Raw genomic sequence first — 14,183 nt, 5'->3', positions numbered from 1 at the left:
AAATTATAACCTTACCTTTTTCCCCAGAATATCCCGACTATGAACTTGATGAAAGATACCAGGAAGGTGTCTTTGTAAGACAAGGTGGAGTCATCAGACTTACCATACCAATCAAAGGAAAACCATTCCCAATATGTAAATGGACCAAGGAAGGCCAGGATGTTAGTAGGCGCGCCATGATTGCAACATCTGAAACACACACTGAACTTGTGATCAAGGAAGCAGTCAGGGAAGATTCTGGAACTTATGACTTGGTTCTGGAAAACAAATGTGGCAAGAAGACTGTTTACATCAAGGTCAAGGTGATAGGAAGTCCCAACACTCCAGAAGGGCCATTAGAATATGACGACATTCAAGCCCGCTCTGTAAGGGTCAGTTGGAGACCTCCTGCTGATGACGGTGGTGCCGACATCTTAGGCTACATCCTTGAAAGAAGAGAAGTACCTAAAGCTGCCTGGTATACCATTGATTCCAGAGTCCGGGGTACATCTCTGGTAGTGAAAGGCCTCAAAGAAAATGTGGAATACCATTTCCGCGTTTCAGCAGAAAACCAATTTGGCATAAGCAAACCCTTGAAATCTGAGGAACCAGTCATACCAAAAACACCACTGAGTAAGTACTTGTTCAACCACAAAATTGTAAAAAATTACTTCAGTATTCTTGTTTTTAAAATGAAAGCCATCAGTTTCCACGATTTGGGACAGTCTGTGACAGGTATGGGTTTTCCACTTTATTTATAGATCCTCCAGAACCTCCAAGCAATCCTCCAGAAGTACTCGATGTGACCAAGAGTTCTGTGAGCTTGTCCTGGTCTCGACCTAAAGATGATGGTGGCTCTCGAGTCACAGGCTACTACATTGAACGCAAGGAAACATCAACTGACAAGTGGGTCAGACACAACAAGACTCAGATAACCACCACAATGTACACTGTCACTGGGCTTGTTCCTGACGCTGAGTATCAGTTCCGCATCATTGCACAGAATGATGTTGGCCTAAGCGAGACCAGCCCTGCTTCTGAACCAGTTGTCTGTAAAGATCCATTTGGTAAGGAGAAAGCCTCCAGAAGGACTAAAAATCAAAGAAGCAAACTATCTTGACTCTTTTTCTCTTATTTCACCTGTAAATCTTATTCTCTTCTCAATTTTCATAAAATATTTCAGATAAACCAAGCCAACCAGGAGAACTTGAGATTCTTTCAATATCCAAAGACAGTGTCACTCTACAGTGGGAGAAACCTGAATGTGATGGTGGCAAAGAAATCCTTGGATACTGGGTTGAATATAGACAATCTGGAGACAGTGCTTGGAAGAAGAGCAATAAGGATCGTATCAAGGACAGGCAATTCACAATAGGGGGTTTGCTGGAAGCTACTGAATATGAATTCAGGGTTTTTGCTGAAAATGAGACTGGGCTTAGCAGACCTCGAAGAACAGCTATGTCTATAAAGACTAAACTAACATGTAAGTAGCCTTGAGTTCTCTGCCTATAATTTATAAACTAAACAACATATTAAGACTAACTATTCTTCTATACTAAGTAGAACTTCATCAAGATTTACTGGAGAACAAGTGTTTGGAAACAAATCATTTGCTTTGGCATATGAATACATAGGGAATAGCTAATAAGTTCTCTAAGAAGCCATTCATGGCACATAATGCCAGCAGGAGATGTTAGATGCATGAACTAAAGCACATTCCTGGAGCAAGTTCTCTCTCTAATGCAATGGTTGTTTGTTTTTGTTTTGGGTTTTTTTTTAATACCTCTTAGCAAGATTCAAAGGGTTAACAAATGTACCCAACTCAAGGAACCTAAGAAGGGGCAAGAATACTTAAGGTTTACAGAGAGAATGCATATTTCCCCAAAATCTTTTATCACATTTTTAATGTCCTCCCAATCATAAAACAGTCACTCTACATAACAATATGATGATGGGCTCAATTCATTCATTTTCCACATGACTTTAGCAAAATGACTTCAAAGACTCTGTAAGAATTGAAGTCATATGTAACTGTTAGCATAATAGTGCTACCAGTAGGATAAATTCATTGCTGATGTACAAGGACAAAGGATTATAGATTCAGTAGTAATAATGCATGAATATTATGATTCATCTCCTCCAGCTGGAGAGGCCCCTGGAGTACGCCAAGAAATGAAAGATGTTACCACCAAATTGGGTGAAGCTGCTCAACTCTCATGCCAGATTGTCGGAAGGCCTCTTCCTGACATCAAATGGTACCGATTTGGTAAGGAGCTCATACAAAGCCGGAAATATAAAATGTCTTCAGATGGACGCACACATACTCTGACAGTGATGACAGAGGAACAAGAAGATGAAGGTGTTTATACCTGTATAGCTACCAATGAAGTTGGAGAAACAGAAAGCAGTAGTAAGCTTCTCCTGCAAGCAGCGCCGCAGTTCCATCCTGGTTACCCACTGAAAGAGAAGTATTATGGTGCTGTGGGTTCTACGCTTCGACTTCACGTCATGTACATTGGTCGTCCAGTACCTGCCATGACTTGGTTCCATGGACAGAAACTTTTGCAAAACTCAGAAAACATTACTATTGAAAACACTGAACACTATACTCATCTAGTCATGAAGAATGTCCAGCGTAAGACTCATGCTGGGAAATATAAAGTTCAGCTCAGCAATGTCTTTGGAACAGTTGATGCCATTCTTGATGTAGAAATACAAGGTATTTTGGTTTTTCTTATGGTGATTTTCTGTTTTTTAAAAAAATCTTGGGAAATGCACTATGAAAAATCACTACAATTATATTTTTCTCCCAACAGATAAACCAGACAAACCTACAGGACCGATTGTGATTGAAGCACTACTAAAGAACTCTGTGGTCATCAGCTGGAAACCCCCAGCTGATGATGGCGGCTCTTGGATCACCAATTACGTGGTAGAGAAGTGTGAGGCCAAGGAAGGGGCTGAATGGCAATTGGTGTCTTCAGCCATCTCAGTGACAACCTGCAGAATCGTGAACCTCACAGAAAATGCTGGCTATTATTTCCGGGTTTCAGCTCAGAACACCTTTGGCATCAGTGATCCCCTGGAGGTGACCTCAGTTGTGATCATTAAGAGTCCATTTGGTGAGTACAACCTGGACCCTCTTTTCTCTTATCTCATACACTAACACCTGTCTTTACAAAAAAAAATTCTTTTAAACAGAAATAAATTTTGAAAGGAAATAGCAAAGATTCAGATAAAGAATACCTTTTCTCTCACTTTAATTGAATGTTTGCATATCTAAAAGGGGACACATATAGTCTAGCTCCATCTTTATAGGGGAGTTTTATTTTTTGACACATTTCTTAGCATAGGTAACTAGTTTCATTTGTCTGAAATAGCTATATTAAATAGAACTTTGGAATCATTCTGTTTTTAAAAATACGCTTTTAGGGCTGGGGTTGAGGCTTAGTGGTAGATTGCTTGCCTAGCATGTGTGAGGCACTAGTTTTGATCCTCAGTACCACATAAAAAATAAGTAAATAAAATAAAATTTAAAAAATAATAAGCTTTTAATAAAGATGCCTGTTTCACCTCATGACTTAAATCTTTTATTTTCTAATAGAAAAACCAAGCGCTCCTGGCAAACCAACCATTACTGCTATCACAAAAGATTCTTGCGTTGTGGCTTGGAAGCCACCTGCCAGTGATGGAGGCGCAAAGATTAGAAATTACTACCTTGAAAAGCGTGAGAAGAAGCAGAATAAATGGATTGCTGTGACAACAGAAGAAATTCGAGAAACGGTCTTTTCAGTGCAAAACCTTATTGAAGGTCTTGAATATGAGTTCCGTGTGAAGTGTGAAAATCTAGGTGGTGAAAGTGAATGGAGTGAAATATCAGAACCTGTCACTCCCAAATCTGATGTCCCCATTCAGGCACCACACTTTAAAGAGGAACTGAGAAATCTAAATGTGAGATATCAGAGCAATGCTACTTTGGTCTGCAAAGTGACTGGTCATCCAAAACCTATTGTAAAATGGTACCGACAAGGCAAAGAAATCATTGCAGATGGATTAAAGTACAGGATTCAAGAATTTAAGGGTGGTTACCACCAACTCATAATTGCAAGTGTCACCGATGATGATGCCACAGTTTACCAAGTCAGAGCTACCAACCAAGGTGGATCTGTGTCTGGCACAGCCTCCTTGGAAGTGGAAGGTAAACACGAATCAATAAATGTCAATTTGATGTCTGATAACCTACCTTTAAAATGTTGGGGGGAGTGTTACACTTAATGAGATTACTACATCATATTCTTTTTTTCTTTTATTCTGATACAGTTCCAGCTAAGATACACTTACCTAAAACTCTTGAAGGCATGGGAGCAGTTCATGCCCTCAGAGGTGAGGTGGTCAGCATCAAGATCCCCTTCAGTGGCAAACCGGACCCTGTGATTACCTGGCAGAAAGGACAGGATCTCATTGACAATAATGGCCACTACCAAGTTATTGTCACAAGATCCTTCACATCACTTGTTTTCCCCAATGGAGTAGAGAGAAAAGATGCTGGTTTCTATGTGGTCTGTGCTAAAAACAGATTTGGAATTGATCAAAAGACAGTTGAACTGGATGTGGCTGATGTTCCTGACCCACCCAGAGGAGTAAAAGTCAGTGATGTCTCACGAGATTCTGTCAACTTAACGTGGACAGAGCCGGCTTCTGATGGTGGCAGCAAAATCACCAACTATATTATTGAAAAATGTGCAACTACTGCAGAAAGGTGGCTTCGGGTAGGACAGGCCCGAGAAACACGTTACACGGTGATCAACTTATTTGGAAAGACAAGTTACCAATTCCGGGTAATAGCCGAAAATAAGTTTGGCCTGAGCAAGCCTTCTGAGCCTTCAGAACCAACCATAACCAAAGAAGATAAGACCAGAGCTATGAATTATGATGAAGAGGTAGATGAAACCAGGGAAGTTTCCATGACTAAAGCATCTCACTCCAAAACCAAGGAACTCTATGAGAGATATATGATTGCTGAAGATCTTGGACGTGGCGAGTTTGGAATTGTCCACCGCTGTGTTGAAACTTCCTCAAAGAAAACATTCATGGCCAAATTTGTTAAAGTCAAGGGGACTGATCAAGTTTTGGTAAAGAAAGAGATTTCCATTCTAAATATTGCTAGGCACAGAAATATCTTATACCTCCACGAATCATTTGAAAGCATGGAAGAATTAGTTATGATCTTTGAGTTTATATCAGGACTTGACATATTTGAGCGCATTAATACAAGTGCTTTTGAACTAAACGAAAGAGAAATTGTAAGTTATGTTCGCCAAGTCTGTGAAGCACTGGAGTTCTTACACAGTCATAATATTGGACACTTTGACATTAGACCAGAAAACATCATTTACCAAACAAGAAGGAGCTCCACCATTAAAATCATAGAATTTGGTCAAGCTCGTCAGCTGAAGCCAGGGGACAACTTCAGGCTTCTGTTCACTGCCCCTGAATATTATGCACCGGAAGTTCACCACCATGATGTTGTCAGCACAGCCACAGACATGTGGTCACTTGGGACACTGGTATATGTGCTGCTGAGTGGTATCAACCCATTCCTGGCTGAAACTAACCAACAGATAATTGAGAATATCATGAATGCTGAATATACTTTTGATGAAGAAGCATTCAAAGAAATTAGCCTTGAAGCCATGGATTTTGTTGACCGGCTATTAGTGAAAGAGAGAAAATCTCGCATGACAGCAACTGAGGCACTCCAACACCCATGGCTGAAGCAGAAGATCGACAGAGTCAGTACTAAAGTCATTAGAACATTAAAACACCGGCGCTACTACCACACTCTGATCAAGAAAGACCTCAACATGGTTGTGTCAGCAGCCAGGATCTCCTGTGGTGGTGCAATTCGATCTCAGAAGGGAGTGAGCGTTGCTAAAGTTAAAGTAGCATCCATCGAAATAGGCCCGGTTTCTGGGCAGATAATGCATGCAGTTGGTGAAGAAGGAGGATATGTCAAATATGTATGCAAAATTGAAAATTATGATCAGTCTACCCAAGTAAGCTGGTATTTTGGTGTCAGACAGCTGGAGAACAGTGAGAAATATGAAATCACCTATGAAGATGGAGTAGCCACCATGTATATCAAAGACATTACCAAATTCGACGATGGTACCTACAGATGCAAAGTCGTCAACGACTATGGTGAAGACAGTTCTTACGCAGAGCTGTTTGTTAAAGGTGTGAGAGAAGTTTATGACTATTACTGCCGTAGAACCATGAAGAAAATTAAGCGCAGAACAGATACCATGAGACTCCTGGAAAGACCACCAGAATTTACCCTGCCTCTCTATAACAAGACGGCTTACGTGGGTGAAAATGTCCGGTTTGGAGTAACTATAACTGTCCACCCAGAGCCTCGTGTAACATGGTATAAATCGGGTCAGAAGATCAAACCAGGTGATGATGACAAGAAGTACACGTTTGAGTCTGACAAAGGTCTTTACCAATTAACAATCAACAGTGTCACTACAGACGATGATGCCGAGTATACGGTTGTGGCAAGGAACAAATACGGTGAAGACAGCTGTAAAGCAAAGCTGACAGTAACCCTACACCCACCTCCAACAGACACAACCCTAAGACCCATGTTCAAACGGCTACTGGCCAATGCAGAATGCCAGGAAGGCCAAAGTGTCTGCTTTGAGATCCGAGTGTCAGGCATTCCTCCACCAACATTAAAATGGGAGAAAGACGGTCAGCCACTGTCCCTTGGGCCTCACATTGAAATTGTCCATGAAGGCTTGGATTATTATGCTTTGCACATCAGAGATACTTTGCCTGAAGACACCGGTTACTATCGAGTCACAGCCACAAACACAGCTGGGTCCACCAGCTGCCAGGCTCACTTACAAGTGGAACGTTTGAGATACGTCAAACAGGAGTTCCAGAGTAAGGAGGAACGTGAACGCCACGTCCAAAAACAGATTGACAAGACACTCAGAATGGCTGAGATTCTTTCTGGAACTGAAACTGTGGCCCTGACACAGGTAGCCCAAGAGGCTCTGAGAGAAGCGGCTATCCTTTATAAACCAGCCGTGAGTACCAAGACTGTAAAAGGTGAATTCCGACTTGAGACAGAAGAAAAGAAGGAGGAGAGAAAACTCCGCATGCCTTATGAAGTACCAGAGCCACGCAAGTACAAACAGACCACCATAGAGGAAGATCAACGCATCAAGCAGTTCGTGCCCATGTCTGACATGAAATGGTATAAAAAGATCCGTGATCAATATGAGATGCCTGGGAAACTGGACAGAGTGGTACAGAAAAGACCCAAGCGCATTCGCCTTTCCAGATGGGAACAGTTCTACGTGATGCCCCTCCCGCGCATTACAGATCAATACAGACCTAAGTGGCGCATTCCCAAGCTGTCCCAGGATGACCTGGAGATGGTGAGGCCAGCCCGCCGACGTACACCCTCTCCAGAATATGACTTTTATTACAGACGCAGGAGACGCTCTCTGGGTGACATCTCCGATGAAGAGCTGCTCCTCCCCATTGATGACTACCTGGCAATGAAAAGGACAGAGGAGGAGCGGCTGCGTCTGGAGGAGGAGCTTGAGCTGGGTTTCTCCGCTTCACCCCCCAGCCGAAGCCCTCCACGTTTTGAGCTTTCTAGCCTCCGTTACTCTTCTCCACAAGCTCACGTCAAGGTGGAAGAATCGAGAAAAGACTTCAGATATTCGACCTACCACATCCCTACCAGGGCTGAAACGAGTACGAGTTATGCAGAGCTGCGGGAACGGCACGCCCGGGCCTCGTACAGACAGCCCAAGCAGCTGCAGAGGATCATGGCCGAGAGGGAGGACGAAGAGCTGCTCCGTCCGGTCACTACCACCCAGCGTCTCTCAGAATACAAGAGCGAGCTTGACCACATGTCCAAGGAAGAAAAGTCTAAAAAGAAATCAAGACGACAGAGAGAAGTGACCGAAATAACAGAAATTGAGGAAGAATACGAAATCTCAAGACGTGCTCAGAGAGAATCCTCCTCCTCCGCCTCCAGGCTCCTGAGACGGCGGCGCTCCCTGTCACCAACTTACATTGAGCTAATGAGGCCGGTGTCGGAATTGATCCGATCACGTCCACCACCAGCTGAGGAATACGAAGAGGACTTAGAAAGAAGATCTCCTACTCCAGAGAGAACTCGTCCACGTTCCCCCAGTCCTGTGTCTAGTGAGAGATCACTCTCAAGATTTGAGAGGTCTGCAAGATTCGATATCTTTTCCAGGTATGAGTCCATGAAAGCCGCTTTAAAGACTCAGAAGACATCGGAGAGGAAGTATGAAGTCCTGAGTCAGCAGCCTTTCACACTGGACCACGCCCCTCGAATCACACTGAGAATGCGCTCCCATAGGGTGCCCTGTGGCCAAAATACTCGCTTCATCTTAAACGTTCAGTCTAAGCCAACTGCTGAGGTTAAATGGTACCACAATGGTGTGGAGCTCCAAGAGAGCAGTAAGATTCATTACACCAACACAAGTGGAGTCCTGACACTGGAGATTCTGGACTGCCACAGTGATGACAGCGGAACCTACCGCGCTGTATGCACCAACTACAAAGGAGAAGCTTCTGACTATGCAACCTTGGATGTAACAGGAGGGGATTATACCACCTATGCATCCCGGCGCAGAGATGAAGAGGTCCCCAGATCAGTTTTCCCTGAGCTGACAAGAACAGAGGCATATGCAGTTTCATCGTTTAAGAAAACATCTGAGATGGAAGCTGCTTCTTCCGTGAGAGAAGTGAAATCACAGATGACAGAGACAAGGGAAAGTCTCTCATCCTATGAACACTATGCTTCTGCAGAAATGAAAAGCACTGCATTAGAAGAAAAGTCACTGGAAGAAAAATCCACAACCAGAAAGATCAAGACAACACTGGCAGCGAGAATTCTAACAAAGCCTCGGTCCATAACTGTGTACGAAGGCGAGTCTGCCAGGTTTTCTTGCGATACAGATGGTGAGCCGGTACCAACTGTGACCTGGCTGCGGGGAGGGCAAGTGATAAGTACTTCTGCCCGCCACCAAGTGACCACCGCAAAGTACAAATCGACCTTTGAGATCTCTTCAGTGCAGGCGTCTGATGAAGGCAGCTACAGCGTGCTGGTAGAGAACAGCGAAGGAAAGCAAGAAGCACAGTTTACCTTGACGGTTCAGAAGGCCAGGGTTACAGAAAAGGCTGTGACATCCCCACCCAGGGTCAAATCCCCAGAACCTCGGGTAAAATCTCCAGAAGCAGTGAAGTCTCCCAAACGAGTGAAATCTCCAGAACCAGTGACTTCTCATCCAAAAGCTGTGTCACCTACAGAGACAAAGCCTACACCAACAGAGAAAGTTCAGCAGCTGCCAGTCTCTGCTCCACCAAAGATAACTCGATTCCTGAAAGCAGAAGCTTCTAAAGATGTTGCAAAACTAACCTGTGCAGTTGAAAGTAGTGTATTAAGTGCAAAAGAGGTCACCTGGTACAAAGATGGCAAGAAACTGAAGGAAAACGGGCATTTCCAGTTTCATTATTCAGCCGATGGTACCTACGAACTCAAAATTCCTAATCTCACTGAGTCTGACTGTGGGGAATATGTCTGTGAGATTTCTGGGGAAGGTGGAACTTCCAAAACTAACTTCCAGTTTACGGGACAGGCCTTTAAAAGTATCCATGAGCAGGTATCCAGCATATCTGAAACTAAGAAATCAGCTCAGAAAACTGCCGAGTCAACAGAAACAAAGAAATCAGCTCAGAAAACTGCTGAGTCAACAGAAACCAAGATATCAGCTCAGAAAACTACCGAGTCAACAGAAACCAAGAAAACTGAACCAAAAGCTCCTGAACCAATTTCCTCAAAACCAGTAATTGTTACTGGGCTACAGGATACAACCGTTTCTTCAGACAGTGTTGCTAAACTTACAGTTAAAGCCACTGGAGAACCGCAGCCAACTGTCACCTGGACAAAGGATGGAAAGGTAACCAGTTCTTAACTGTCCCTTTTTCTTTTTCAAAAACTAACCTCTCCCCTCATCCCCACTCAAAAATAGAAATTAAAATTAAGTGACTTTTAAAAATTCAAATCATTTGCATTCCACAGGCTATTACACAAGGAGTTAAATATAAACTCTCTGAAGACAAAGGAGTATTCCTCTTAGAAATTCATAAGACTGAAACTTCTGACAGCGGACTTTATACTTGTATGATAACAAATTCAGTTGGATCAGTGTCCTCCAGCTGCAAATTGACAATAAAAGGTAGGCCAACTTTTGTTCTTAACCAACATTTTCCAGAAAACAATATAAAGGAAGCATTATTTAACATCCCCTATTACTTACACAAGAAAATTTTAAAAACATATTTTTTCTAATTCTAGAATGCCGTTTGTATATAAATGTATAAGCACAAACAGTTAATGTGAACTTTTACATCAGTATATATAGATCATGCGTATTTATATGTAGAATTATATAAGACTCCACAAGCAAACCCAGCCCCCAGGAATACCTAAGAATAAAGTCAGGTGAATATACAAAATGGTACTGCTTCCTTCAACTTTCACTCTTGCTTTTTTTCTAAAGTGATACAAAGTTAAGGAGAGGCTATATCTGTTTTCCCAATTAAAATTTGTTTGCTTTCATCTCATCTTTTAAAAGGTGATTTAATTTTTCAGTTACTTAAAATATTTTCAGTCCACACATCTCCTAAATCTTTTGACTATTCAAGACTTTTTTTCCCCTTAAGTCATAAAAATCATCTTCAATTTAGTTTAAGGAATCATTACACTTAGAAGTCATACATGACAATTTTCCTAGATTGGATCTGAGACAGAATTGGTTACCTCTACATATATAGGTTAGAATTTTTTTTCCTTCTGACTCTATATTATGAACATGCAAAATCTAAAGAAAGGGTGGAGGGAGGTATTTTCCAATTAAGTTTGCCTTACAGAGAATTCTTGTTTTAGCTGTAAAAGACACTGAGGCACAGAAAGTATCTACACAAAAGACCTCTGAAATCACATCTCAGAAGAAGGCAGTTGTCCAAGAAGAAATTTCCGAAAAATCTCTGACTTCTGAAGAAATCAAGGTGTCAGAGGTGAAATCTAAAGAAAAGTTAGCATTCAAGGAAGAAGAATCAAAGGTTCTGATTTCTGAAGAAGTCAAGAAATCAGCAGCAGCCTCCCTGGAAAAATCCATTGTCCATGAGGAAATCACAAGAACATCACAGGCATCAGAAGAAATTAGAACTCATGCTGAGATAAAAGCCTTTTCTACTCAGATGAGTATAACCGATGGTCAAAAAGTGACTTTAAAAGCCAACATTGCTGGTGCCACTGATGTGAAATGGGTCCTGAATGGCATGGAGCTCACCAACTCTGAGGAGTACAGATATGGGGTCTCAGGCAGTGACCAGACCCTGACAATCAAGCAAGCCAGTCACAGAGATGAAGGAATCCTCACCTGCATAGGCAAAACCAGTCAAGGCATCGTCAAGTGTCAGTATGACTTGATCTTAAGCAAAGAACTCTCAGATGCTCCAGCCTTCATCTCACAGCCCAGATCTCAAAATGTTAATGAAGGACAAAATGTCCTCTTTACTTGTGAGATCAGTGGGGAGCCATCTCCTGAAATAGAATGGTTTAAAAACAACTTGCCAGTAAGTGAAATCATGAATGCATTACTGAAGAAAAATTTATATACCATGTCCTTCGATGAAGAACATAAATACCTTTTTTCTCCTTCATTTTAGATTTCGATCTCTTCAAATATCAGTGTAAATCGCTCCAGAAATGTATATACTCTTGAAATCTGGAATGCATCAGTAAGCGACAGTGGAAAGTACACAATTAAAGCCAAAAATTTCCGTGGCCAATGTTCAGCCACTGCTTCTTTAACAGTCCTTCGTAAGTATATCTTGGCCATTCCCCTTACTTAAGGTTTTCGTGGGGCTAAGGGGGTGGTTGTTGCCAGAGTGCAGACAACTCTCAGAAGGTGCTATCAATTCCATGTGGAAGAGGGATAGGCATCCTATGTGAATTCACCTTTATTGTCGGTTTCTTTACAGCTAAACAGAAACTTGGATAAGTTGAATTTCCAAGCAAAGCTACCAACTACCTTGTAACACTTACTTTCAGAATGTACAATGTCAATTATTTTCTATATGACTAATCATTTTTCTCCTAGTGACTCCTAGCATCTGCATGCAATATAATGATAGGAAATATAAGGATTCGTTTCTTGGAGACATTGAGCTAGCTCTTGACAAATGTATGTATTCATGTACTCGCTTATGCTTCAACAGCAAATTGTTTGGGTTATGTTTCTGTGTGTGTTAAGTTTTCATTTCCGTAAGTCATTGTCAGATGTCACCAATTAACCAGATGTCATTGATGTTCACTGTGTATCTGCTATGCTCCACAGCTCTAGTTGAAGAACCTTCCAGAGAGGTAGTATTGAGGACAAGTGGTGACACAAGCTTGCAAGGAAGCTTCTCGTCTCAGTCAGTCCAAGTGTCTGCCTCTAAGCAGGAGGCCTCCTTCAGCAGTTTCAGCAGCAGCAGTGCTAGCAGCATGTCTGAAATGAAATTTGCAAGCATGTCTGCCCAAAGCATGTCCTCCATGCAAGAGTCCTTTATAGAAATGAGTTCCAGCAGTTTTATGGGAAAATCTAGTATGACACAACTGGAAAGCTCAACTAGTAGAATGCTTAAAGCAGGCGGAAGAGGTGAGCAATAAAATTACTGGTAGAGGTAGACTAGCCAAGTAGCGTGGTGTAGTCTTTAGTACACATAATTTAGTAGCAAGCATATTGTTATTTTTTCAGTGATCCTAAAACCTTTTTGTTGTTCCCTAAAGGAATTCCACCTAAAATCGAAGCTCTTCCCTCTGATATCAGCATCGATGAAGGCAAAGTTCTAACAGTAGCCTGTGCTTTTACGGGGGAACCGACCCCAGAAATAACATGGTCCTGTGGTGGAAGAAAAATCCAAAACCAAGAACAACAAGGGAGATTCCACATTGAAAACACAGATGACCTGACAACCCTGATCATCATGGACGTACAGAAACAAGATGGTGGACTTTACACCCTGAGTTTAGGGAATGAGTTTGGCTCCGACTCTGCCACTGTGAACATAAACATTCGCTCCATTTAAGAGGGCCTTGTGCCCTTATACTCTACATTCATTCTTAACTTTTCACAAATAATTCACATGGACTAATCTTTCTGATCTGTAAATATTTTTTAAACAGTAGTTTTGTATCCACCTCAATGAGTCAAGTTCAAAAATACACATTTCGATCTCTCATAATTGTTGACCTAAGAATATTAGACATTTCCTAATGACATGTACATATACTGTATATAGCCGGATTCACGGTTATAAAGTTTTGTACCTTTATTTTATGACATTTTACAATGTAACTTTTGAAACTGTTGGCAGGAGAAAGTTTCTTATGGAACGAATACCCTGCTCAACACTTAATCTTTGTGCCTCAACATACTGTTGATGTCTAAGTATGCCTCAGTGGGTTGAGAAATTCCCCACTGAAGATGTCCTGCCCACCTCAAAGATGATGCTGCTGCACATGTCATCTGATATGTGCACCAATACCTATTGAATCAGAAATGTAAGGCATTGGTGATGTTTGCATTTACCCTCCTGTAAGCACCACTTTAATGTTTTACATTTTCTTGATGATGTCACACTTAAAATTATCATGACTTAAATATTACCAGAGCAAAGTGTAACGGCCAACACTTTGTTCGCTCATTATACACTGTCTCTGCCATAAAGAGTGCCTGGATAGCTTGGAAAAGTACCATCACCTGGCCATCCCCTCATTTAACCAAGTTATCCAAGTATTCCTATGCCAGAGCAGTGTCAACTCCTGGAGGTCCCAGGTGCAGTCAATGCCTTTGTGTGGTAGCTCTAAATTTAAATTACAACTGAAAAACCGGGCAACTAAGCAATGAGCCACAGCAAAAAGTAAAGTACAACAACATAATAAAGCTGTTGTTAAGTTAAAAATAACATTACAAACTGCCCAAAATGTCAATTTGATGTAGTTCTTTTCATGCAAGTATAAATTCAATTGTTAGTGATACTATTACTAGACCTCCTTGAGATAGTAACAACAAAATAAAGCAAGCTATCTGCACCTCAAA

The 14,183-nt window shown here is 41.7% G+C and overlaps 1 protein-coding gene across 1 annotated transcript in view; it reads left to right on the top strand.

Annotated features, from left to right (window-relative positions):
* Positions 1-14,183, top strand: part of TTN (titin) — a 266,424-nt gene extending 252,241 nt beyond the window's left edge. The window contains exons 320-331 of the mRNA XM_081261924.1: positions 28-612; positions 741-1,046; positions 1,163-1,462; positions 2,123-2,698; positions 2,796-3,101; positions 3,584-4,177; positions 4,300-9,992; positions 10,115-10,271; positions 10,982-11,673; positions 11,767-11,920; positions 12,438-12,740; positions 12,872-14,183. Of these exons, the coding sequence (XP_081118050.1) occupies positions 28-612; positions 741-1,046; positions 1,163-1,462; positions 2,123-2,698; positions 2,796-3,101; positions 3,584-4,177; positions 4,300-9,992; positions 10,115-10,271; positions 10,982-11,673; positions 11,767-11,920; positions 12,438-12,740; positions 12,872-13,170 (9,965 nt within the window). The 3' untranslated portion in view covers positions 13,171-14,183. The remainder of the gene's footprint in view (positions 1-27; positions 613-740; positions 1,047-1,162; positions 1,463-2,122; positions 2,699-2,795; positions 3,102-3,583; positions 4,178-4,299; positions 9,993-10,114; positions 10,272-10,981; positions 11,674-11,766; positions 11,921-12,437; positions 12,741-12,871) is intronic.

Source organism: Spermophilus citellus, assembly GCF_964194105.1.
Source record: "Spermophilus citellus genome assembly, chromosome: 11".
NCBI lineage: Eukaryota > Metazoa > Chordata > Mammalia > Rodentia > Sciuridae > Spermophilus > Spermophilus citellus.
This window is presented reverse-complemented; position numbering and strand designations above follow the sequence as displayed.